This window comes from Artemia franciscana, chromosome 21 (genome assembly GCF_032884065.1).
Source record: "Artemia franciscana chromosome 21, ASM3288406v1, whole genome shotgun sequence".
NCBI classification, from domain to species: Eukaryota; Metazoa; Arthropoda; class Branchiopoda; order Anostraca; family Artemiidae; genus Artemia; species Artemia franciscana.
In genome coordinates, this window is record NC_088883.1 from 21,354,479 (window position 1) to 21,381,667 (window position 27,189).

General features: G+C 35.7%; 1 protein-coding gene across 1 annotated transcript; it reads left to right on the top strand.

The window, feature by feature from the left end:
* Positions 1-423: 423 nt before the first annotated feature.
* LOC136040954 (short-chain-enoyl-CoA hydratase-like) lies at positions 424-26,720 on the top strand. The gene is made up of 3 exons (XM_065725405.1): positions 424-513; positions 22,512-22,759; positions 24,726-26,720. Exons 1-3 carry the CDS (start codon positions 453-455, stop codon positions 24,891-24,893), a joined length of 477 nt encoding a protein of 158 aa, XP_065581477.1. The 5' UTR covers positions 424-452; the 3' UTR covers positions 24,894-26,720.
* The last annotated feature ends 469 nt before the right edge of the window (positions 26,721-27,189 follow it).

The following is a 27,189-nucleotide window of genomic DNA, read 5'->3' on the forward strand; positions in this document are numbered from 1 at the left end:
TTTTCTGGTCTTTGGTGGTTTTATTAACCAGTGATAGCCATAAGGGTTTTTGTTGAAAAGAAGCTTAGACAAAACCAACAATTAGTTTTTCCATTTTATGATATACATTTGCGGGGGGGGGGGGATTGACTCTCTTCTAGTAAAAAAATTCAGCAACAAAATGTTCCTATTTACCAGCCCAAAGTTTTAACGTTTATAATAAGCGCTTGGTTATAAGTGCAGGCTCGTCAAACTTCAATAAAGACAATACCAAATTCGATGGAAAACTTGTATAGCTCTTTATTCTTTGAACTCTGTCGGTGAAAAATTTGTTTGTTTTTGTTTTTCTTAGGAGTGATCCAAAGATTCTTAAAAAAAAACGGCTTTAGGTTGATTCAAGTATACCAACCTTTGCGTGATTAAACACACGTTTGAAGTCATAGATGGCAATTCACTAAGTAATTTTCAAAAATATGTTTTCAGGCAAAATTTCGAACTTAAATACACAATTAAAAAGATTTGTATCTACAGCATGTACGTTATGGCTTGATTCCATCAAGATTTCTTTAATGTATTGGGTATTTTAGTGGTTTTATCTGTCTTGAAAAGTTTTTGAGCTTGGCTAATATTACTTTAGGGAATATAGGCTATTCACAGTAAGAGTAGGGTCAAGGTTAATTACAGGGCAGAGACATAAATAAATAAAAAAATCATCAGAACTTTAATGAATATATTTCAATTCAATTTATTAATATAATATGCATAACACATAAAATACACTGGGTCACCAGGGAGAGACAGAGCTTGTGATTGTGGTGACCCCATCAATATTTACAGCATAAATAATATTAGTCGAAGATCTAATACCTAAGTCAACATCCCACCACACAAAGCAGAAAAACAAAATAAAAATCGCAATAACAAAACAATCAATCAAACATGCATGGAGAATGACATCATGAGCAATCAGACAATGAATAAAAAAAGTGTTGGAAAAAAAATAAATAAAAAAAAAAAATCTATAGAGAAAAAAAGATTAAAACAGATTAATGGTGAAAAGTTTCTAGGAAAAAAGTTAAAAGTTCATGTTTTATTATATTAAATGAGTTAGTATTATCATAAACAGTATGAAATTTTCTCCATGCGCTTGTTACCATGTTCCTTGGTGAAAATCTTGATTGCTCCATTATAAATTGAGAAGAAATACGCTGGTCTTTATGCCAAGTCTCATAATGATGAAGTTTGCCCTTTCTCCCAAGCATATCAATGGACTGAAAATAAACTGGGAGCATTTGATGGTCATACTGAATTTTAAAAAGCACTGAAGAAAAATTATATAGACAAGAAATAGGAAGAATATGCATTAACAAATAAAGAGTTTCTGTCATTGTTTTACCAGGGTATGATGAAGGTGATGGTACATACTTATGTAAAATCCTTAGAGCCCAGTTTTCCACAATTTGTAATGGTTTAAGATGGGTTTTAAATGTTGCCAGATAAACAATAGGACAATATGATAAATGGAAAGGGAAAAAAAAAATTTAGAAATGGGTAAAAAGCCTGCTGAAATGATAGCAATCATATTTTAAAAATTAGGGGTGATTAAACAGAGGCTGACAACCAGAAGTTAAGGTTAGATATTTTCTATCAAATCTTTGGTAGGTCACCTGCCATCTATACAATCTTTTAAGCTTTAGGAGGGTAAAATTCTAGTTGATTGACTTTTGGCTATCTTGGAAAGGGGTTAGGTTAGGAAAATGGACTATCAGGGATGGGTCTAAAGGCTAAAGTATATCCCAGGAAGGTATTTTGGAATACCCACCTCCACTCCTTCTCCCTCTAGAGGGCCCTGAATCTTGCCTACATGACAGGTCTATACCCATTGAAATTTTGAAAAAACAACATTTTACTTTAATTTTCAGATACCAGTTGCCTTTTCTCTGCCTTTAGTTCTGAAACTGCAATTCGTGTTATTTGAGTAGAATTGTGAGCCATATCAAATGTTTTTTTTTCTTCAAAATTTAGGAAATGTATTTGTATATCTTTAAAACCTTATAAATTGGGATTAAGCAAAGTTGTGAAGCTGAAAACGATTTTATTGTACTTCATTCAAGCATAAAATCTATTTTGCAAGGTTTCACTTTTATAATACATATTTTTTTAAAGGCCAGAGCCCTCTAGAGGGAGAAGGAGTGGAGGTGGGTACTTCAAGATACCTTCCCGGGACATACTTTAGCTTTTACACTCATCCCTGAAAGTTTCATTTTCCTAACTTAACCTCTTTCTGAGATAGACAAAAGTCAATCAACTAGTATTTTACCCTCTAGGAGTAATAACAAGATAGAGATAACTTGTGGATTAGGATCATTGCTGTATTGGTCTCTGAAAGCTACAGTAAGTTGTTAGTAAGCAGTAGCACTTGTAGCAACTAAGGATTAGGATCCTCCATGTTTGGTAAAATCATAACAGTTCATATACCTGGCTTACCAATAAAGTAAATATACCACTCAATGCTTTTTTTATGTTCTTTATTAAATGCTTTTTTGGGGATGTTTAAGGTAACCTAAGTTTAATTTTTTTTTGGATTTATAATTCTCATATTTTCCTAACTATTTTTCTTATATGACCTCCAATTTTCCTTTTGAAGGTACTGCAATAGTTTAAAGCTAAAATTTTTTAAAAGATGAATAAAGAAATGATCTGTTGAAGAAATTAATAACATATGAATAATTCTCTCTTTATTAGTATAGAGTTTGGAGTTTTTGGAGTTTTGAACATGAATTTAGAATTTATTTGTACTGCCCTTGTTTCAAATGCTTTATGCTTTTGCTTGTTTTTTATGTAACTATTTCAAAAAATATGAAGCTATGGCTTAACATTTATGTGAGGCTATAAACAATCATCAGTAAATCAAAAAGAATAATTGTTATTATTATTGCATTGTATGCTGCTCATGGAGAGAATTCAAATCAACAGCTACTGGTAAAGGATTCAAAAATTTAATATGTCAATAAGTGGTGTCAAATATCAGGCCCTGGGCGGAGTAGCTGGAACATCTCTGTCACTCTGTTGTAGAAATGCAGAATTTTGATTGAATTTTCTTCATCAGTGCTACTTCTGAACTCAATATTTTTGTTAAATATTATAAATATTTTTGTTATTGAAGTCTAACTATTTTGAGAACAGACCAGAGACCATGTCATTCCAATCACTTGCCTTTACCTTCTTTATTTTTAATACAATCTTTTAAAACTTGTAGCCATTATGATGATTTTTATCATACCTTCTAACATGATTATTTTAATGGTAAAGTTAAGTTTTTAGCACCTATTGAGTACAAATTAGCATATTTTTGATATAGTTCTTGAAAAATGAACTAAGCAACAAGTGAAGCATTATCTTTTAGTTGCTTGTGGGAATGTTAGCTTACTTAGTATGTGGTATGTTTTTTACTATATTTCTCACATAAATACTTGATGGTTTAAATCTAAATTTTCATTGCTTATGTTTAATTTGTCATTCTTAAAGGGGAATTTGTCATTCAGCAAAAAGGGGAAAAAACAATACAATGTACAATGTTGCTTTGTTAATTTTGAAACTTATATACAGCTTAAATGTGTATATAAAGTCTGGATGTGGTGTTGAAAATTAAAGGAGTATAATGGCACTTTGAAAGGAACAAAATGTCAAGTACAAGTTTGTTTTTTAACAGGGGCTTGTTCCCTGGTTTTGCTGGCATAAGGTTTACATTGTTTTTGTGGGAACAACTTCTTTTCTTTGGAGTCTTTTGTAAAAAACAAGTTCAAAATGAAAGTTTGAAAGTGATTAATCTTGCTTCATTTTATTTTATATACCTTGTCTGCATTAGTGTTGGCAATTCCAAAAAATGTAGGGGGGGGGGGATATATTTTCAAAATGTAGCAGGAATTCTTTTTTTTCAATAAAAATACCTAAAAAAAGTATTTTTCAAAATCTTTTAGGAAGACTACGTACTCCTCCCCCCCCCATTGGCAATTCTGCATTGCACATGTTTTATATATATATATATATATATATATATATATATATATATATATATATATATATATATATATATATATATATATACAAAAAGATACCAAAATGCCACTGCTTTGTGAGCCTTCTATTCATTTCATTCCTGATTATTCTTAAGCACATACAAAGTAGACTTTTTTTTATATCAACATGTTCTAGGGTAATCTCATTAAAAAAAAATTGTATCTAAAAAGTGATTTTGTATTGTTTTTTTTTATTCTGTTATTATTGCATCTTTAATTTTGACAGAAATGCTGGTCCATTTTCAACAACATGAGATAATTGACCAGAATTCAGGAACTCTGTTATCAATGACCAGAAGAGTTACCAGCCAAAATGTTCAGGTGGGATGGGTTGAAGGATTTTACTGACTGGCTGGTCATTTTTACTGACTTTTTTTTTTTACTAATAATTAGTATAGCCTCATGTCCATTTCAAATACAAAACTTGAGATCACAGTTGAGCCCAAAGGTGAATTGCTCACTAGTCCATTAGTTCAAATAGCTCATTAGTTCAGTTTTATGTAAGAAGCATGTGTACACCTTGTTGGCGACCTAGTGAAGGAAGGAGTAACATAAGACAAAAAAAGCAGTAATGTGATTTATATACAAACAGAACTCAGAAATGAGAAATTGACAATTTCTATTGTGCCGAAGCAGTAATTGTGCCGAAAACAAGGTCAAAAGTGAAATAGAAAGGGGGAGGGGGTATTGTTTTTAAATTTCAACTATGTGAGGGATGAACGTTCTACTATATCTTTCAGTTGAAACTCTTATTGGGGCAAAAAGGGGATTTTTCTTGAAGCAAAACGCGGGGTTGAGTACGGGGGGGGTAAATGATCACTAGGGAAAAGTGAAGTAGTACGAGGGTTATAAAAGGCATTGTGGGTAAAACGCAAGGAAATTTTTACGCTCCTTTCCTTAAGGGTGACTAGATTTGCTCTCAAAAGAAGGGAAATGTAAGGCACTTCACCCTCATTGAAGATAATTCTTAGGCACCTTTTTTGAAATGCCTTTATTTGGTCCCACAATTCATTGGAGATGCCAGGATGCCAAACAGGACAAGCGTATTCGAGGGTAGGACGTACAAAAGAGAGAAAACTCATCAAACAAAGTGATTTAGGGCATTTCAATTTATTATGGAGTCTGAGGAGAGAAAATGCAGTATTTGTACGTTTTAAGAAATCATTAACGTTGCGATCCCATTTTAAGTCTCTTGAGATGGTAACACCCAGTAATTTCATAGTATTAACAGACATTTAATTGGGGATAGGACAGGAGAAAGAAGGGGGAGTTCTTAGGAAACTAATTGTTAAAACTGTTGACTTTAAAGGGTTGACTCTCACATCACCAACAACAGCTTCTTCTGATATTGACTCCAAGATGTCCATTGGGTTACTTTTTATATTTTTGATACATGTTTTTAAGACAGTTAAATCGTCAACGAATTTCCATCTATCAGGGAAATCGACACCAAGATTGTTTATCATGGTAAGAAATAAAATTTCTTTATAAGTCCCGTGGCGGATAGAATCTGTGGGAAGTGCGTATAGCCTACTCGAATCGCCTATCCCCATCAGTTTAAGGATTTAAAAATCCCGCCGGTATTACGGCACTTAATGTTCGCTATTGCTCCCTTCCGTACAGTTTATCTCCGACAATACAAGAAAAATGGCTTTAAACTCCTGAATTCAATCCGGTTTAAATGCAATAACTAATCATTCAAGATATGTTAGAATGATATGTTTTTGAAGGGAAATGACCAAAAAATGGCAAATGTGTGATATTGCTTGCCAGAAAGTACTATGTGTCAGCCATTGAGTGCCACAGGCTTGGAGTTGCTTAGACTACCTTGTTCTACAGCTTAAAGTTAAGTTGGGAGGTGATAAAATAACTTTTCCGACTGACGGGGAGTGAGATCTAACAGTCAGTCAAAGAAACGATTTATTTTCATCAAAAACCCTCAAGAATATCTTAATGTTGCATAATTTTGTCTAATTTTTTTTTATATTTTACCCCTTAGAAGCTTTTTTCTAGTTTGCTTTTTCTTTTGTCGTGTTTTAACTGGTTTTTCTGTGATTTACGGGGTAGTCACATAAACGATGGTGGCGTTAATTGCTTGGACTAACTTTTCTGGAGCTCAAATTTAAGGTGAGTGGTGTTGAATGAATTTTTTGGTGATGGAGGGACTGAAATCTAATCCTCAGTCAAAAGAAGCGAGGGATTTTCATTAAGACCTCTGAGAAATAGCTCATAATAGGGGTTACATTTCTCCTCTTTATACTTGTAATAACAAGCCCACGCCCTTGGAAGAATTTCTTGCTAGACCATCCCCCTGGTGGAATTGTTTGATAGGGGATCTGTGGAATTGGATACTAGGAGACCGTTGGGATTGAATGCCGCAATTCTCACCTTTCTTTAATTCTTGGTTCTGTTTGCTTATATTTTACCCTTATAAGCTTTTTTTACGTTTTTTCGTTTATTGAGTTTTAATTGCTTTTTTCTGTGTTTTACGGGGCCGCTACATATTACGGGGGCCATGGTGGCGTGAATTCCTTGGACTAGCATTTTCTACAGCTTAAAGTTAAAGTGAGAGGTGTTAAATGAATTTTTTGGCGGTGGGGGGGGGACTGAAATCCAACAATCAGTCAAAATAAATGAAGGATTTTCATTAAGATCCCTCAGAAATACCTCTTATAGGGCTTAAGTTTACCTCTTATATCAACCCCTCCCCTTCTGTAAGTGGTTGCTAGGACCTCCACCTTTCTTTAATTCATGGTTCTTTTTGCTTATATTTTGTCCTGTGTCATTTCTTTTCACGTTTTGTTTTTTCCGTTGTTGAGTTTTAACTGCTTTTTCTGTGTTTAATAAGGCCTGTAAATTTGTTTTTATTACGAAACTTTGTATGTACAATAGAAGTTTTTATCCTTTAGATTTATTGATCCAGGATAAAACTTCAGTATATTTCACTAATGCAATTTAAGTATCTTGTAGCCTCGTTACATAGGTATGCTCATTCAAAATGCCCTTAATAAGTGTAAAATTTGGTGTAGTAGAGGAAAAGGAATAACTTTTGATCATGCATGAAGGTGTAGCATATTCTAGCTATAACGGTTATCTCGCTTTTATTTCATCTCTGATAGTAATACTATTTGATAGCACTCTTTAAAGCATTAGTTAACATGCAGGTGCATACCAAATGCATGCATTTTCTAGTAATCGATTTCCCCCTCTGCATCTTAATTATTGCAGTAATTGGAAACACGTAATCAATTGCTTAATCATTCTTTTAAGTGGGATAGGGATTTCTCTATGGGTCGAATAGGTTATACCGTAGAATCTATTTCCTGTTTAAAAATAATAAGAATGGATTGTTGGTGCACCTGATTAAAATGCCTTTTCAAATCCTTATAGGGACAAAACTCTTTAGAATATGAAGGCTCCCTAAGAAAAACGCATTGAAAGAAAGTGAAATCTGTTAAAGGATAAAGTAACATCCCATGTGTGCACCGTCATTACGAAGCACACACGTGTGTGTCCTCCCCAGTTACAAGCGGGGATCCCCAACGGGGGCCTGAAGAAACAAGTCGGATGTTAATGCGTCATCTTTAACATAAGTAAACATTCCCCTATTATGGTAAGAACTGAAGAGTTCATGAAGAAAATGTCTTAGTGTCTTGAAACGTCTTGAAAAAAAATGTCTTAGAAAAACTTCTTGGGATTTCTTTAAACGTCTTGAAGAGAAATGTCTTAAAAATGTCTTGAAATGACTTGAAAAACGCCTTTGTCATTTTCTATGTTTGTTGGTGTTTCCTGAAAAACATCTGTCCTATTCTAACGTGGAAACCGAGTGATTCCATTGTGTCCGGGGAGAATATAAAAACAGCTATTATAAAAGGGTTCCCCTTCAGTTTTGTTTTAGATCTTGTACGTGTCACATCATTTTAAAATGGACGCTCCCAGAAATTCGAAGAAAAATTGGATTTCTGCTCATATGCTGGTAAGTCCCTCTTTCTGTATATCCACCAACCTATCAAATTTTAGCCATATAACTCTCTATATTAGATACATATCTAAAGCCCCCCTTCCCCATAAAAGTTTTATCACTGATAGAAAAGTTATCTGTTTTCCTGCAAAACTCATTAGAAACGCTTTCAAGCAAGTTGGTGAATGGCATAAGGTGTGTTAAACTGTTGATGGTGTAAAGGCGTATTTCTGCCCAACATCTGCTTTTATGCTTGTGACTCCCTCTTACTATACAACCCTCCTTCCACCAAATTTGAGTTACTATGTCTCTCTTCATTAGATAAAAATCTAGAATCCATATTCATCCCCTCATAAAAAAAGTTTTATTACTGATAGAATAATCTTATTTTCTCGCTAAAAGTTATTAAAACCGCTTTCAAGCAGAATGGTAAAAAAGGCATAACCTGAGTTAAACCGTTAATGGTTTAAATGGATTATTTTGTATCTGACAGCTGCTATTATACTGGTGACTCCCCTCCTTCTATACCGTTCTTCCACCAACTTAACCTACTATAACTCTCTATATCGAATTAATAGCAAAAACCCATCCCCCCATACAAAATATTATAACTGATAGAATAATATAATGTTCTCACAAAATATAGACTTTTGTCGTCTGTTATTTTAAAGCACTTTTCTGATAATCGAAGTAGCCTGCTAAAAGTTATTAACAGATACGATAGTTCAAACCCTTAATGACATCTCTCCTTCATGTAAGGTATTAATTTCTACTGGATAGCTGATCTTCTGATAATTGCATGAAAGGGGATTCTTACCAGCAGGTAAATTTGAGCACTATGTTATTACATGCGAATCGCAAAATTTGGGGTACTATGGTTGAACATAATAAACTACTTCCATGTTAAGTGGTCAATGCAACATGTTATTGCTACTTAATCTTGAAAAAAGGGACGCATATTTTCTTTAATATATTATAAAGAGAATGAAAAACGCATTATCCTCCCAGGATAGGAAAACAAACGATTATTCATCTTAAATTTATGTGGGGACATGTCAAAATTAGGTTCAGGTTTTTTATAAAAAAATATTGTAATCGTATGTATGAGGGAGATGAGCAGGAATGCATGAGCTAGTAGAAGCTCAAGAACGAAATATGTATGAAGAATTTTTTCTTTAGTATATTATAGTGAGAATAAAAACGTAAGTTCATGTTCTATGATATTCGCTAATTCTCATTTTTTTTGTTCCCTTACTACGGTTAAGAAAGTTTAAAAGTCCTCACAGAGCAAAGGGTTACAAATCGAATTTTTGAATCGGCGTAATTTTTTTGCCTCGTTAAGGTGGGTGGGAAAAAGTGGGGTGGGTTCGTTTTGAAAATTAATCTCCACGTTTCTTTAATGCTCATATATTTCTTTAAAAAATAAGATGTGTTTTAACCGTGTAGGTTTCTTTTTAGAAAGATTTAGTTTCCATAAATGGTCAAAATAAGATGTTTTTTTAACATCATGGAAAACTAAAAATTAATTTATTTTTACGGATAATTTGAACATTCCACCCCCTCAAAAAGGGCAAGGACAGAAGCTGCAAAAACCACCGCACTGCAAAGTCTGGAGACGGTTCCTTCACCCCCAAGAAATGTGAAGACTCGAGGTCTTCTTCACCCTTCAAGCCACATACCAGTGAAGTTGTAGGGCCTTCAAGACCTGTACCCTACGTGCAAGACGAGAATACGCCCCCTTCAGTCCTCGAGCATGAGGAGAATGCCATACAAGATACTGATTTTAATTTCAGTAAAATTATTGATATTCTATCATAAAGCTTATTTACTAGTGGTAGAAATGTAATGTTTTTTTTAGCTAATGTCCATTCTTTTTAGTTTAATATTGGGGGACCACTCTCGTTGTTTTTGAGGGAAGAATCCCTCGAACTCCTCAAAAAATAGCTAAACAGTCCATTCTTTTAGGAATAAGTATTGTTTTGAAAATAAGAAGTTTTTAAGACGGAGATTCTAGGGGTCCTAATTCCAAGACTAATAATGAGGGAAAAGATTAGGAGCCCTCCCTATTAGGGAAGAGCCCAGGGAAATAGCTAAAGATTAAGATATGCTTTTCAGGAATTAACAAAAAAAATAATCTACTCTAGCGTTGAAAATTTTTCGAAGAGAGGATTTGAGGATCCTTCGGTTAATATTCATATTCAGCATAATAACATGCTCTGCTCCGTCAGTTCTGAAGAAGATTCGAAGGTCCTTAGATTAATGTTCTTTTCACAGCTTAAAATCATAAATGCATCTAGAGAGAAATTTTTTATTCTTTTTTCAGGCTGACAATGATGGTCTCCAAACCTGGATCAAGGCTCTACTGGCCTATGTCATATAAGAAGAAGAAAAAGTAGTTATGGAAACCAACACCCCCTCAGTAAGCTCAGTAAACATTATAATACCTGAAACGTAAAGGGGGACAACTTACACGGTAATTTCCAATATCAAATTTATAGCTCACAGTTTGGCAGAATACGGACTCGATGGGTCCATATATGGTCATTAAATTTATAGTTTGTACACTGGCAGGCTATGGGCCCGAAGGGTGCATGTATGGTCGTAAAATTCAGTTAATACAGTGACTGACTAATGACCCGAGGGGTCCATTTATGGTCATTATGTTTATAGTTTGTAGTATAGTGGGCTATTGATCCGAAGGGTCCATGTATGGCCATTAAATTTATAGTTCGTAGTGTGGGGGGCTGTAGACCCGAAGTGTCCATGTATGGTAATTACACCTTTAGGTAGTAGTATGGTCTCAATACATCCGAAGGGCCCCTTTGGAGGCTCATGTATTCTTTTTACACCTTTAGGTAGTAGTCTGGTCTCAATACATCTGAAGGGCATTCTTAACTATAATATAAATTTTCTAACTGGATGAAGTGTTTCAATGAGCTAATAAGCTTCTATTATTTTCTAGGCTCCAATACCTGCACCATCATTGGAGCTTCGTGTCAATTCATGTACTCTTCCGAAGAAAAGTGAACTCGAGGAGGATTATAGCGTGGGGTAGAGTCTTATTACTATACCTCTCTCAATTTCTATGTAGACTCTGTAGCGAGGGATCTCAGCCTCGACACTGAATTTTTAGACAATCTATTGAACCAAGTGCCAACAAGTGAGATAGAGAGGGTGCTGGAAGAACGGCCACTGAATTGTATTTAGCATAATCTGCTTTGCGCCATATTTATGTTTTTACTAGCAGTTGGGGTGGCGCTTCGCGCCACCCCAACACCTAGTTGGTGGGGGCGCTTCGCGCCCCCCAAGCCCCCCTGCTTGCGTAAGTCGTTACGCGCCATATTAGTTACGCGTTATTGTAGTTGGGTCCCTATGTCCCACCTTTGAATATATATATATATATATATATATATATATATATATATATATATATATATATATATATATATATATATATATATATATATATATATATATATATATGTATATATATATATATTTTTAACTACGTAAAACTTGCGAATATACAACATTCTTTGCTGTCCCATTGTCTGTGCATATAAATAGATTGTCAGGTTTACCGACTCTTGAACATGCAACATATAATGGTCCATGGGAAAACAATCCGTATTCAGACCTATACCTCATGATTCTAATGATTGCCCTTGAGCTTTGTTGATGGTGATTGCTAATCGACAATTCCCTGTGTCGCCGTCGTCATTTATATATCCCCCTTTGCCCCCGGCGTCCCCGTTCTAGTTGTGTCCCTGTGTCCCGGTCGTCATTTATACTCCCTGTGTCCCGGTGTCCCAGTCTGTGATTTCTCTTTGAGTGTCCCAGGCGTCATTTATATTCCTTGTGTCCCGGTGTTCCGGTCGTCATTTGTGTCCCGGTGTCCCGGTCTGTATATACATTCGTTTTTGAATTGGTCTTTTTTTTAGTTTTTAGTTTTTTACCTTTTTTTTAGTTCTTTTGGTTATACCTCATGATTCTAATGATTGCCCTTGAGCTTTGTTGATGGTGATTGCTAATCGAACATTCCCTGTGTCCCCGTCGTCATTTACATATCCCCCTGTGCCCCCTGGCGTCCCCGTTGTAGTTGTGTCCCTGTGTCCCGGTTGTCATTTATATTCCCTGTGTCCCGGTTGTCATTTATATTCCCTGTGTCCCGGTCGTCATTTGTATCCCGGTGTCCCGGTCTGTGTATACATTCGTTTTTGAAATGGTATATGATGAAATAAATTTTTGTATTTTTCCCTTTTTTTTTCTTTTTAGTTTTTTTTTGGTTTTTACTTTTTTTTAGTTTTTTTAGTTTTTTCTTTTTTAGTTTTTTTAGTTTTTTGGCTTTTTTAGTTTTTTTTTATTAGTTTTTAGTTTTTTTTCTTTTAGGTTTTTTTGTAGTTTATACCTTTTTTTAGTTTTTTTAGTTTTTTTTTTACTTATGTTGTCATTTATACTCCCTGTGTCCCGGTCGTCATTTGTGTCCCGGTGCTTTGTTGATGGTGATTGCTTATCGAACATTTTTTGTGTCCCGGTCGCTTTCTCTTTGAGTGTCCCGGTCGTCATTTATATTCCCAATGTGCCGGTGTCCCGGTCGTCATTTGTGTCCCGATGTCCCGGTCTGTAATTTTGTCAGTCGAAAACATGACGTCAGTCGACGCACAAACATGACGTCACTCGACAGACACACACACACACACAGACAACTTATCTTTATATATAGATAGGCAAGTTTGATATCCATTCAACTCCCTTACAAGTGGTAGTATCGATACGGATCCAATGGACGTAGCACACTCCTATGTCAACAATATTTGGGCACACCTCGAAAGTAAATTAGGGAGGCTGATGGACGGGATAATGTGAAAGCATCCATCGCACAGAAATATTTTTTTAATGAAAAGATAGATGATGTGTACTCGTGTCACCTGCAAATGGAAGTGTGGGCGCTTCACCCAGACTTGCGGTTGTTAATTTTGTTAATAATTTTGAGGGTGTTTTTTTTTGTTGGATAACAGGGCGGAAATTCATGATTAAAATAGGAATAGGTCAGTTGTTTTATTCATCGAAAATTTAGATCTTAATGTAAGGAAATTAAAAAAATAATTCGTTTTAAGAGGTGGGAGGGGGTGGGGGCTTTTAGAAAATATAATGCAGATTTGAGGGCTTATGGAGGTGTGCAACACTTTCATTTTGATACGAGCTTAGAGTGCTTCAAGTATTCAGTCATTTTCGCGGGACACAAACCTCTGAAAAAGGAAGCAAGTAAGACAAACTTTGACCTTTGGCAGTGAATGGGGGTATGGAGTGTCCAAGTTTCCAAAAGTTGATTTTAATTGTTTAAAGGGACATTACACTGTAACGCTTAAGGGGATAGATATTTTTGAGAGGGTCAACGAGCATTTAATGATTGGGGTTTCAGTGTTACAGTATGATCCGGAGTATGAAAAGGGGTAACTTAAAGATAAAGGGGGGTTTTATATTGAGTAAGGACTCCGTCCATTGGATTAATGAACTGGGTATGACTTCTATGCAAACCTGCAAATCACTTGAGGTACTGCAAGCGTCACGGGTACCAGTCTGTGGAAACGGTTTGGGCGATAATGCTATCTTGCGATTCAAAAACTTTCAGAATTCGCTCTTGCAGAGCGGCAAGTTGGCATTCGACATTTAAGTGACTCTTATCACCAGAAGACAAGTTAGCCATTAAAAATAGTTACATATTAGGTGTACAAGAAAAAATTTGTTGAGAATAATGGGGATATTAAAGTCCGCGATCATGATCATTTAAATAATCGTATTTTATCGGGGAGGGGGGAATAAACTTTTTGGGGGATGGAGTATCAATCGTGAATGGGGGTATGGAGTGTCCGAGTTTCCAAAAGTTGATTTTAATTGTTTAAAGGGACATTACCCTGTAACGCTTAAGGGGATAGATATTTTTGAGAGGGTCAACGAGCATTTAATGATTGGGGTTTCAGTGTTACAGTAGGATACGGAGTATGAAAAGGGGTAACTTAAAGATAAAGGGGGGTTTTATATTGAGTAAGGACTCCGTCCATTGGATTAATGAACTGGGTATGACTTCTATGCAAACCTGCCAGTAAATCTGATGCAATTTAACCTTTTTTTCTATTACTAATATTAGTTGGGTTTTGAGTGAGGGTTCAAAATATAATAAATGGAGGACCTGCTACTATTGTTCATTGTGATTTTCAAGATTCCACACAGAATTAAAATTAAAACATTACTTGAGGTACTGCAAGCGTCACGGGTACCAGTCTGTGGAAACGGTTTTCTAGTCGCTTTTGCCCACGGGCAAAGAGACTCGTGTAATACTATGCAATCGGTAGATGTATTTGAGACATTGGGCGGGGAAGATTGTTTAGTTGCAGATTTAGTCGTACCTATTAAAACTGCCAATGCTTTAATTTCACGGCTGCGAAATACATATTATCCAATGACTCTTATCACCAGAAGACAAATTAGCCATTAAAAATAGTTACATACTAGGTGTACAAGAAAAAATTTGTTGAGAGTAATGGGGATATTAAAGTCCGCGATCATGATCATTTAATAATCGTATTTTATCGGGGAGGGGGAATAAACTTTTTTTTTTTTGGGGGGGGGTGGAGTATCAATCGTGTAATTTAAATGCTAGGAAGTAATACTTTCTACAGGTTTCCATGCACAATTCCAACTATGATTTGAAATTCGTATTACCTGCGATGGCACGTTTTGAGAAAGGTGGAGTTGTAGATGGCGCATGGTTAGATGGGTCTTCTTCTCATAACATGATACTCAAATGATCTGAGAAGTTGCTGCTCTTAGAAATCAAAGTGAAAATGATTTAAAATGGTAATACGTACTTAAATAAAATCTGTTTTTAGACTCCTATAGTTTTTCCCAAATACTCAAGCCAGCTCATTCAAGTACAAAAAATGATGATTTTAATAGTTTCTCTGTCGTCAGACAGCACTTCCCAGATGATGAAATGTAAAATTTATTAACGTGTAAGGTTGTATACCCGCACGAGTACTACAACTCCATCTCAAGGCTACGCGAGGAGAAATTGCCACCCATCGAAGTGTTTTATAATTTACTTTACGATCGTCAATGCACCACTGCCGACTATGAATTTGCTAAAAAAGTTTGAGCCAAGGAAGTGTGTAAACATGGGGAGGATTATTGTAAAATGTACCTTACAAGTGACATATTGACGTTGTTGGATATTGTCCGTTAAAACACAGAAAAATAACGATGAATTTGGGTTGGATTTGGGCTATCATTTTTCAACTCCTAATCTGCTGATGGGTCTAATTTTTAAAATCAGTGATGGAAAAATAGGTCTGATGATAGAAGGGGATCAGCACTTATTTGTTGAGATCCTTTAGGGTAGGATATGTTTTCCATGAGGATCGTATCCTGGAAACCGACCCGACTGGACAACACACCAGTGATAAGTTGAATGCGGGTTTCTTGGATACGAGATCCCTTCCTCCTTTGACAATGTCTCATTTCTCTTTGCCGCGTGGGAGTTACGATTTTCTCGATGATTCTTCGGCTCTAAATTTCCCCGACATTACCGCTGTTTTGGAAAATGGACCACAATGATAGTTTTTTGAAATTGGTTGTAAAATACCAGTGGAACTTCAAGACTCGGTGAATCACTTTGTTTTCCCGTGCATAAATAGACCAGTGCCTAGGGAGTCACCCTATAATTTATCTTTGGTAGAGGATGGGGATATGCACTGGACACCTTCAAAACAAAAGCTTATTGCTGACCTTCATTCGAAACAGAATTTTGTTATACACCACAGTCTTTTGCGGGGGATACTGGCCAACGGTTTCAACGTCATAAAGATTCTTAGAGCCTTCGAATTCGACCAAAAGTTTTATATGAAGACTTTTGTTGACGCTTATGTCAGTAAACGACCTGAGGCAAAAATGAAGGTCGAAAAAGAAATCTTTAAACTCATTTTAAATTCGGCCTTTGGTAAGATGTGCGAGAGTTTGCACAATAGGAGTCGTTGTGACCGACCCAAAGGAATGTGTTCGATTCACTACAGATCCGAATTTCGTATTCTTCATGATCGTAGACTCCAATAGGGTCTTCTTACGTAGAAAAAAGAAGTGTAAAGTTAGATATAAACATTGCCACTGGCAGTGCCATTTTCGAAATTTTCAGAAAACTCATGTTGGAATTTTATTACAATGGGTGTAAGCTTAAACGACTGGGGAAGGGACAAGTTCAAGTTTATTATGATTATACAGATTCATTATTGTTAAAAGTTCAAATTGTTAAAAGTTTATTGGACGATTTGGAAAATGGTGAGCGTATTAGCTCTCGAATGGACTATACCAACTGGACGAGTCCATTTACCCGCAGCTAGCTAAGCGCCAGGCCGCAAATAAGTTGTTATTTTTAAAATACAAGACGGGGAGCGACTTTGTATCCCACGACGCAATGAGGATATAAAAAGTTAGCAAAGGGGAGCCTTCACACAATTCAAAGCAAGATTTTAATTTGAGTGTTTATAGGAACTTTGTTGAAAATAATTTAGTTCCAAGAGCGAGTGTCATGACCATTCGCTCTTTAAAATTAAAAAAAAACAATTCTTTTAGAGTCGAAAAAATGCCTTTTCGGCTATATCATACAAAGTCTATCTATGCGTGGACGGTGTGAAGGTATTACCACACAGTCATTATCTTACTTCTGATCGAGACGTATGTGTAGAGTATAGGAAGAGTCTTGGTCTGGAGAAAGCTCATTAGTTGGTGGGTAGAGGGCCCCCTTTTTTCTATCCCAGTAGAGTTCAGCTCAGCAATGTTTGTTTTTATATGTGGTATTTTTTTATAGACGTTTTTTATATGTTTATTTTCTAGTCGTTTTCTAGTCCTTTTTGTATTTGTATATTTTATTTATTTATATATTTTCTGCGCAAAGGGGAATCGTTGTTATAAAATGTGCTTGATATTATTCTACTGTTTTGCATGCTGTTAACCAACCCCGTTTCGCGCCTTCCGTCCAGGCCCGGCCTCTCAACCTAGTGGTATGTCGAATTGTTTTTTAATGTAAATATATTCAAGTGTCTATGTAAATATGTTTTGTAGTGCATTTATTTATGTATTAAAGCAACCATGTATTGAATTTTCTGAGTATTTATTCAACCAATTGAGGTTAGGTTCAGTTTGTTGTAATTTGAGTACGAGTGGAGTAACATGTATCAATTTAAAACGCCATTCAGATCATTTCTTTGCGGACTACTGTGTCTTGCAAAGAATACTTAACGAAAATTATTCAAAGTCGTGATAACATGTTTTGAGAAAACCCGAAAAATATCTATTATTTCTCTAGTTTGTGGCAATAGTCCTATGATAAAATAAAGAGTATTATACATGACATAAAATTCATGTGAGGACTTGACGTGTTTAATATTTGTGAACCAAACTCGTAGTTGATTATTGATGATTTAACTGAGTCCATTGAAGAATGACCTTAAGAGATGTTTCATTATTCACGGTCCGGTCTCATCATGAAATTTTTCTCGTAACTATTGTTCTCCATGAACTCTGTCATCAGAGTCAATGTGTGAGAATGCATTCTTTGAATTTTACTTACTATATCATCTATAAGGTTGTTTGTGATTCAAGTTCTCTTATAGCTTTAAACAAGTAATAGTCAGGGAGCCAGACGAGAGAAATGTTGATATTTAAGGATTGAGGTGATCAGCAAGCAGCAGAAGGTTTGAGTGTGCAATCTAATGCAATCGACCATGCTGAAAACGAAAATCGGCGTTATATAGTCGACAAATGGGTGCGACATCCACATTTCTTCAAATTCCCTAAAAATCCATCTTAACTGGCAAAAATTATATTAAAATCGATAAAAAATTACAGGTTACTCCAAAATTGTTCAGCTATACCTCAGATCGAAGGTAATTAAATAAAGAATCATATTCTCTTTTCAAAACATTTTTATCTTTTGCCGTTCAGTTGGAATCACAAAATTTCGACGAAAAAGTTAACACAATTTATCTCTCTTTTGGATTAATCTTGATCCATCTTGAAAATTTGCCTGACTGAGGTGTATTTTTTTTTAATGGCTTCTGTAGGAAATTTATTGTCCTACAAAATGACTGATCCAGAAATTCTCTAACTCCTCTCGTTTTTGAACTATTGACAGAAAAGCGGATTGACCCAATTTTTAGCTCGGATAAGCAGCGGCATCTATCCAGTGTGAATGCGTCAGGGTTCACCCGGCCAGATAGATTTTCCAAGATAAGCTGAATAGAAAAAGTCAAGCAAAGGAGTCTAAACACAAAATTATGGAGGACCTTAAACTTGATTTGCACTTGAGTGGAGCTTGATGCAAGAGGTGTAGACACTGAAGGTAGGCTTTCCTTGTGAAACATTTTTACAGTACAAAGGTTGTTGATATGTCCTATACGCTCAAAAACCCACAAGTTCTGGAAGCAGTACAAAGAAATGGTACTGGTTTTGTGGCAGTTTTTGTACAGTGAAAGATCTGGTGACTGGGATGGCCATCTTGAAGGAGCTAGCAAAATGCTTCCTTATTTAGTTGCATGTGGTCACTATAAGTATGGCACTTGCTTGATTGAGTACCTGGCTGAGATGCAGGGCTTACCTCAAGAAGTAGATCAGGCATTCCACAATGGACTGTTCAATGTGAAGAGGAGGAATGCAAAATTTAACTGCATATCCCCAGACCATGCTGTAGAATCTACCATTAATTTAGATTCAAAAACGGAAGGTATAATGACGGGTATTACCATGAATGAGTTGGCACTGGTGAAGTGGACTTTAACTCTTCCGTTCTGTGCCTCAGTCTCGTCTACATTCACTGAGATGCTACGCATTGTTCCCCAGACTGAGTTTGACTCCTCTCACCACGAAGATCACCCTTCCTTCGTTCTGCGGCAACACATGGCTGTTGATAAAATTAAGTCTGTTCTGGAAGCCAGGCTCAATCCCTTTCGATCCACTGACGAAGATATGCTGAATATTTATACGCTTGAGACAGTTGATAGTGAGATAGCTGACAGTCTCCTCAGTGTGCGATCTGTTGGAAGCAGAGCGGTTGATCGCTACTTGGACGGTGAAAAAGGTGCCTTTAGCAAAGTAAAGGTCATGAATAATGAGAAGGCGAAACAGAAAAAAGCAACCAATACTTCTAGTGCTGTAAATAGCCTTACCAATGTTGAACTTCAAACTGTCAAAAGGGTATTGGTGAGTGTTGACTTTACAGGCGAAAGAGGACTTCACCATCTAAAGAATTTGCTTTCCCATGAGCTTCTTCCATATGCACCTTCTATATTCCAGAGAAGTGCCATATCTGGAATGGTTGTGCTTCGGACAGGAACAAAGTCAGCTCTTCTAGAGTATTTGAAAACAAAAATCAGCTTGAGCGAGTGGCCCGTTAACCTCGAGATTAGCAGTGAGTCGACTCACTCAAGGGTGGTAGACTTGATGCCCTACCTCAGAAGCCATCCACCAAATCCATCGGAAACCGTTGAGAGCTATGGAAAACGGACATTTTCTACGCTTGTGTCTTTCAACAGCAACGTTAAGGAGCTGCACGTCCTTGCAGATAGATATGATGGGATTTTTGGATATTCCGACGAAGAAGGCAAGGTGATCTGCCTAAAGGAATGCGGTGGTTGCCATGAGCAGCGAGGATGTTCAAACAGGTCTCCGGTAGCTCTAGGTAGACGCTCAAACCTAGATGACTGGAACTCGTTGCTCTCAAATTCCAAGACAAAGGCAAGACTGATTGAGCTTCTATTCGGTGAGTTTGAAAACTCAGTTCACCTGCTGCAAGCAGGGTTCACTGTGTACCTCTCAGGAGGCTTTCGAGACCGGATGAGAGTGGTGATGCTCAACAGAAGTGGAAATGCTGATACAAACTTTGAAGAGCGTTTGAGCTGTACCCATGAAGAGGCCGATACAAGAGTTGTGTTACACATATTGGACTGTTTGGAGAGGGGTTTCGATGTCGTTTTGGTCGATGCGAATGACACAGACATAGTTGTCGTCTTGCTATATCACTACAAGTTATTCCTTGGGAACCACCCAAATTGTGAAAAGCGGAAAGTTTATGTCAGGTTCCACAGCTATTTAGTGCCTATACATCGGCTTTGCAGCAATTTACCAAACGATTTTGTTCACTCCATCTGCCTTCTTCATACGCTTTCAGGGTGTGATACCGTGGGTTTCATGTTTTCTAAAGGAAAACGAGTGGTGGCCAAGGCTGTCGAGAAATGGGGATTGGAGAAACCGATTGCTTTGCTTGTCCAAAAGGTCGTTGTTGCCTCATACGGAAAAGACCCAGAACACTTTACCTCTCTTAATGAATTAAGATTGCATTTGTACCCTCGAAAGCGGGAGCTTAAGTATTTGCTACCATCATACGCTGCCTTTGAGTGTCATGCTAAGCGCGTGTACCTGCAGTTGGACATTTTTTTGCAAGCAAATCGAGCAAAGCCACAGTTTCTGGATCCCCTGCAATTTGGCTGGATGTTTCAAGACGGTGGGGTTAGGCCAGTTGTGTCTACCCTTCAGGCATTTCCAGAAGGTGTGGTCCCCCAGTACTGCTCGTGCAAGTGCTGTACAAAAAATGGTCATGTGCTGGAAATAGACCTTGCGATTTACTTTGTGGCTGTGGTGGGAAGTGTTTTATGGACGAGTTTGATATGCTTGATGGATAATTTGATATGCTGAGCTACTTTTTAACTTTTGTAGTAACAAGTGCCGTTCACGAAATCCGTAGCAGGTGTTAGTATAGAAATTTTTTTTTTGTTTATTCAAACTTATTGAATAATAATCTTGTCAAGTTTACTAATAATTCTGATTAGGAATGAAAGAGAATTGTAATCAAGGTCATTGTTGAGTATAGTGGCAATCTTCCTGTCTGAGATAATAAAACTATCCGCTACCAGCTGAATCTAGGCGTGAAACCTTTTCCAGCGCGAATAAAAAAAATTAAAATTGCAAGTTTCAAGGTCATTCGCGATGGTCCCTACTGTACTCGTCACTTCTGGCATCAGTTACGAAAGATTTGGCGATCATTGTGGAAATTTTTCCGAAACGTGATTTAATAGTAAAAAAAACGCGAAATTTTCAATTTTCGGGGTCAAGCACCCCCCGGCCGAGTATATAACGCCCATTTTCGTGATCAGCGCTATCGATTACCCCATATTCCGTTGTCAAACCTTCTGCTGCTCACTGATCACCTACCCGACACATTTTCGTTGAGTGGCTCCCTGACTATAAATATATTCCGACGAGCCGAAATTTTCACTCTCGGCATACAATCATGCTACTAATAATTATTATGGATACATTTTTAGATCTTAATCAAAATACGCCCCAAGAGTTACGTGTATTCACGGATATTTTTGATAATGAAATTACTGTATATCTACCCGTGAATAGTAAAAAAAGGTTATTAGTCTCCATCATGACGCTGAAGAAGCTACATGAAAATAGACATTTTTTTCCGTCATAAGTAATTCAAAACAACGGTTTAGGAAAGCTATACTCAAACATGGTATTGACAATGAATTCATTAATCTTCTATCTTAGCTTTGTTTAAATTCAACTTGAGGCAATATTCAACTATCAGAATATTTTAGGCAACAGACAAAGCGAAATCGTTCACTTGTACGTGCTCTAGCTTGCAAAAAGAAAGGACAGGATTTTAAAAGAAAAGGGCTTGTTCAATCGGGCTGTAATTTCTTTTCTTCGATGCTACTAGTAATCGTGGGACTTGTAACCCTATAAATTAACACCCTTTGAACTCGCTGTTTCACCAAATGAGCACCTTGAAGATAATCGTGATAAATTTATTAGCAATGAAACAATCGCCGATGATGTAAAATTAATTTTGCTTCAAAATACCATTCGACGCGTCGATAAGTATAAACCCTACAGCGAAAAACCGCGCAAAGTAATTGACATTGATTAAGCACAAACTTTTGAAACTTTGAAAACGCCAAAACAAGAAGAAAACTTATCTAAAGTTTTGACAAGTGTTGTCGACCTAATGTTCATTCATATCGTGAGCAAAGTAAAAGACTCTTGACTTATCTGGTCGAAAATGAACCTATACAAATTGGTAACACAAAGAATGAAGTTTTAATCCACGGCAAGGCCTACAGTTTAATTGATTTGGCAGAAGATTTAATTGCAAATCGTAAAATACTTGAATCATTCGATAATCATTTATATAAATTTTTAAATCATCAAAGTTATCAAAAAGTCTTATTGGGATTAAACGTGTTTTGAAATGATTAAGGGAATTTGGAGAAATATCAAAAGAAATATCAAAAGAAATATCGTTTTCGGATTGCACCCCAAGTGGGCTTGACGATTTAAAGGGTCTTTCCACCTCAACGAAACAAAAAAGGTCTTTTCTCCACATTTAGAAAAACAAATATTGAAAAACTCTAATGCTCATTTTGTTCTTACAGCTTTGGTTTTGACAGAAAATGTTGGTCCCGTGTTAACAATAGGAATTAATCGACCAGAAGTCAGGAACTGCGTTAATAATGATACAGCTAAGCAGCTAATCCATGCCTTTGAAGAGGCAGAAAAAGATGATGCTGTGAAATCTATAGTTCTGCATGGATTTGGAGGCAGCCTTTGTTCTGGATATGACCTCTCACAGTTGAAAGACATGGATGGCGAAGCAGATATACCGCAAGACTATGGACCAATGGTTTGTATTCTCCCCTTCTACCCCCTGAGAGCTCCTTTATAATTGGGGGGTATAGTAAACCCTAATTAAATTTGGTATATGTGGTGTATTTGATGTTGTATGAGTATACTGTTCTGTTTTTCAGAAAGAATACGTCAAAGAATCTGTCTGCATTTCTGCCACAGCTTTCTTTTTCTGGCCCTTTCAAACAAAGAGTATCTTGCTTATTGTTTAAGAATTTTAGAACATTGACACCAAAGGAAGAAGATTTGTTTGGTCGAGCTATCATTTAGTATTTCTTGTTAGATGGAAATGCTCAAACCTGTGTAATAAGTGTTTCACAAATGAATTATTAAAAACATTTAGTTTTGTCAAGTCATGCTATTTATAGATTATATCTATGCTGATTAAATATGGCTATTTTTAACTTGAAGATGCTCTGTTTCTCGAGTCTTGAATGAGATTCGGATACAGCTATTCTCTCTCTCTCTCTCTCTCTCTCTCTCTATATATATATATATATATATATATATATATATATATATATATATATATATATATATATATATATATATATATATATATATATATATATATATATATATATATATATATATATCTTAAGACAAAAATGCAACTTTCGTTGCTGTAAATTCGCCAAATACTTTGTTTACTCATCTGAGTTGCTTCATTTTCATCTTTAAAAATGCTTGTGAAATTTGACCCAAAAGTGTTGCAAAAGTTGTAGCTAGATTATGTGACAAAATATCTGTTTTTGACTGTTTTAAATAAGTTAAGAACTGACTGTGTAAGTTTTGGCCTAGCATATTAATACAATAACGTTTCATTTTATGAAATATAAATAAAATCAAAATAAAAATCAGACAAAATGTATCTTTCGTTGCAGTAAATTCCACAGATACTTTGTTTCCTCGTTTCAGTTGCGTGTTGTTCCTTCAAACTGAAATAATCCACCTCAAATCCTTTTTATTCATACCCACTTTGAGATAATATGTAGGCCTAAATCTGTTCTTCTTTGTGAAGGTTTTATTGTTCTTCTTTATCTCAGGATTTTGGCCTCGACCGAGTGCGTTGATTTTTGAATTAAAATGGAATAGTTGTGGGCATTTGTCTTTGGGTATTTATTTATCTTACTTTTTTTGTCTCTCCCTGACCATGGTTGTGTGTCTGAGTGTCATTTTGCCTTTCCCTGTGTCTGTCCTTGTGTTTTTATGTGTCTGAATCAGTGTGTTTGTAGGTGTGTTTGTCTCTCTCTCGCTTTTTGAATTAAAATCGAATAGTTGTGGGCATCAAGTCACGGCTAATTGTAGAAAAAACCAAGACAGGTAGTCCAATCAAGTGACAGGCAATTCTGGCATTAATACCCCCTTCCCTTATTAGGATTAATAAAAATGACGACAGTTCGGTTGTTAATAGTTATGTCTATCTATTATCCGTCCATTTGTCATTTCTAGGGCAGTAGAACCAAGGTAGATAGTCATAGAGCTAAGATAGTGATAAAACCTATAGTTTTCCAAGTGTTTGGTTAACTGGCACGGGTAAACGGCGGGAGTAAGTGTGCCTCTCTTATTGGACCAATATTTGTTTGTTATCTTTTCGCAAGTCACGCTTGCCTAGAGTCTCAGGCAGGTTGACCAAGAATTTAAAATTGACATAGGACCGTTCAATAGCCTGGTATGAGAGGTAAAAATTTATGAAATGTATCAGGTTTATTTTTCTAATATTTATTAATTTGTCACTTATTTGTATGACTACAACTATTGCTTAGTTCAGTCGCAACAACATATGGATATAGCAACTTTTTAAAATGTTACTAATAACAGTCTTTTTTTTTGGGTAAACGGCTTCTCAATATATCTTACTTAATCAGTTCGCCGGAGTAGTTTTTAGCAGGAATATTTCTTCCATGAAAAAAATTGACAGTTTCTATTGATTTTTCTTGTCATCGGTGAAAACATTTTTTCAGGGTCCAACTCGGATGGAAATCACAAAACCTACAGTGGCGGCCGTCAGTGGTTATGCAGTGGCAGGTGGCCTTGAGTTGGCTTTAATGTGTGACCTGAGAGTAATGGAAGAAACGGCTGTAATGGGGGTGTTTTGTAGGAGATTCGGTATGACCCCTAACCCATTTTAATTATTGATTTATTATCCAGTTCCTTCTGTTGGAAGAGTAGGACTTATTTTACTATATTAAAGAATTCATTAATTTAGCTTAATGATTAATCAACGGTTAAAATACTATAGATTTAAATATTATTATTTAAATATTAATCATGATCAATGATTTAAATATCAAATATTCAAATTTTATGATTTAAAATTTATTTAATGATAAATTTTTATTTAATTTAATAGGACTACGTTAAATTATTCTCATTGAAAAGAAAGTTTTACTAACAGCTGACCAAATTTTGAAAAAATCTCATATTGTAAGAAAAATTTATGACGGCTGTGTAAGAATAGCTGACCAAACATATTGTAGATATAGAATAGTTTGTGGCATAGATTTTAAATGGGTATCACTTTCATATTTCAAAAGAGCTTGTGAAATTTGGCTCAGTGTTGCCAAAGTTATAGCTAGATTATGTGACAAAATGTCCGGTTTTAACTGTTTTGAATAAGTTAAGAACTGGTTGTGTAAGTATTGGCCAGGCATGTTAATGCAATCTTTTTTTTATTCACGAAAAACTTTTTAGGGGGCGGGGTACACATTTGAGAATAAGAACTGTGAAATAATAGTGTTCTATGCTTGGCTAATGAGAAAATATAGGGAAAAGCGTACTTTTACTTTGTTTTTTTCTTGGGGGGGGGGGGGGGTCAGGAGGTCAAAGAATCTTCTTTCTTTATTTTAACTTTTGTTTTGGAGTATCTATGTATAGGTATTAGCATAGGTATTGGCGTTGCTAAGTAAACATGATTTCAGAAACAAATTGTTGTCAACAAAACCTTTAACTCATTAAATCAAAAGTCTTCATATATATTTATAAGTTATTTTCCTATGTTTTTAGTAAAAAACACAAGTTTATTAGTTTAATGGGCAAAAAAGTTTAAGTGATAATCACAAAACTTGCGGATTAAAGTTTTTATAATACAAATTAATGAAACGGTGGAGTAATTATAATGAAATTGTTTTAATATTTTATATAATATTATTTACAATTTATTATGAACGATTGTCAAAACTGCAGCCAATCAACTACAAGGAAAATTCAAAACAAGTTTAAGAAATTAAAAAACCCTTCATTAAAAAACAAGAGCTAAGGCACTTTTAAAGTGTCTGACGTTTAAAGTGTCCCATGTTGAATCACTTGAACTTAAATATCGAGTTGAAAGAAAGATACTATTAACATATGGATAAACGGAGAGTCAAGTCAATGCACTAAGTATTGTCCTGGAAGTAAATAGACTGACGTGGGATCGACTGGAAGAGAAACGGTTCTTCCCAAGAAAAGAGGAAACAAACCGACTGATTTCGAATCTTTAATACAAAATGAAGTACATTAATCCAAATTGAAGTTGACTTAATCAAAATAATGACCGCCGGAAAAGTAACCAGGAAAATGAATTTTACTTGTGAATGCTCTTTACATGTGTTTTATTTATTATCTAATTTTATTTTCATTATTACCGTTTTATTCTTTTAGATCTATAATTAACATAATTCACCAATTTATGGTCTTCATCGGGGTTCAAGGGATTGGTCTAAGATTTGAGTCAAGACTTAAAAAAGAATGTTAGTTTGTTGATTTAAACACTAAATAACTTGAAGGACCATTAAAGAATCAGCTCTTTGAATTTGAAAAAAGGATATCTAGCTTCCAGTAAGTACGTAGGCTGCTTTAATATATTAACTGACCTGTAAATACGTAGACTGCGTTCACTGAGATATTTTAACAATCCCATTGGACTTTTGAATGGTGTGGACTGCTCCTAAAGAGGAAATTGACATATTTGTAAAAAAAAAAAATATTAAGGAATAAAAGAAAAAGCAAGACTAAGAGAAATTATTTAACCTTTTTCAACAAAGGGCTATGGCATAGACGCTACTTTTTAACGAACGGAAGATGATAAGTATTATATAAAGCTAAAAAATGATAAGAATAAATTATCTGGAAGTCATAGGCTTAAAAAAGTTGTTTCCGAGGGTGTTTGGTTGAAAAAGGGAGATATTTAACTTTTAAGCCTTCTTGTTTCTGGGACAGGGTCCTTGTTCTATACTAGGGGCCTCCTTCTACCATTTTCATTATTTTTTAGAAAAGAAGTTCTGTCGAGCCAATGTGTTCACATGAAGATTTTTAAACAGTGTCTTATTTATAATATTATGAATTGAATCATATGTCTTCAGTCTCTGCTGGGCTCTCCCTCAGTTTATTCATGCCACAATTTTGGGTCCATTACTGGAATGGACCATTCCTATCCATTTCATTTCT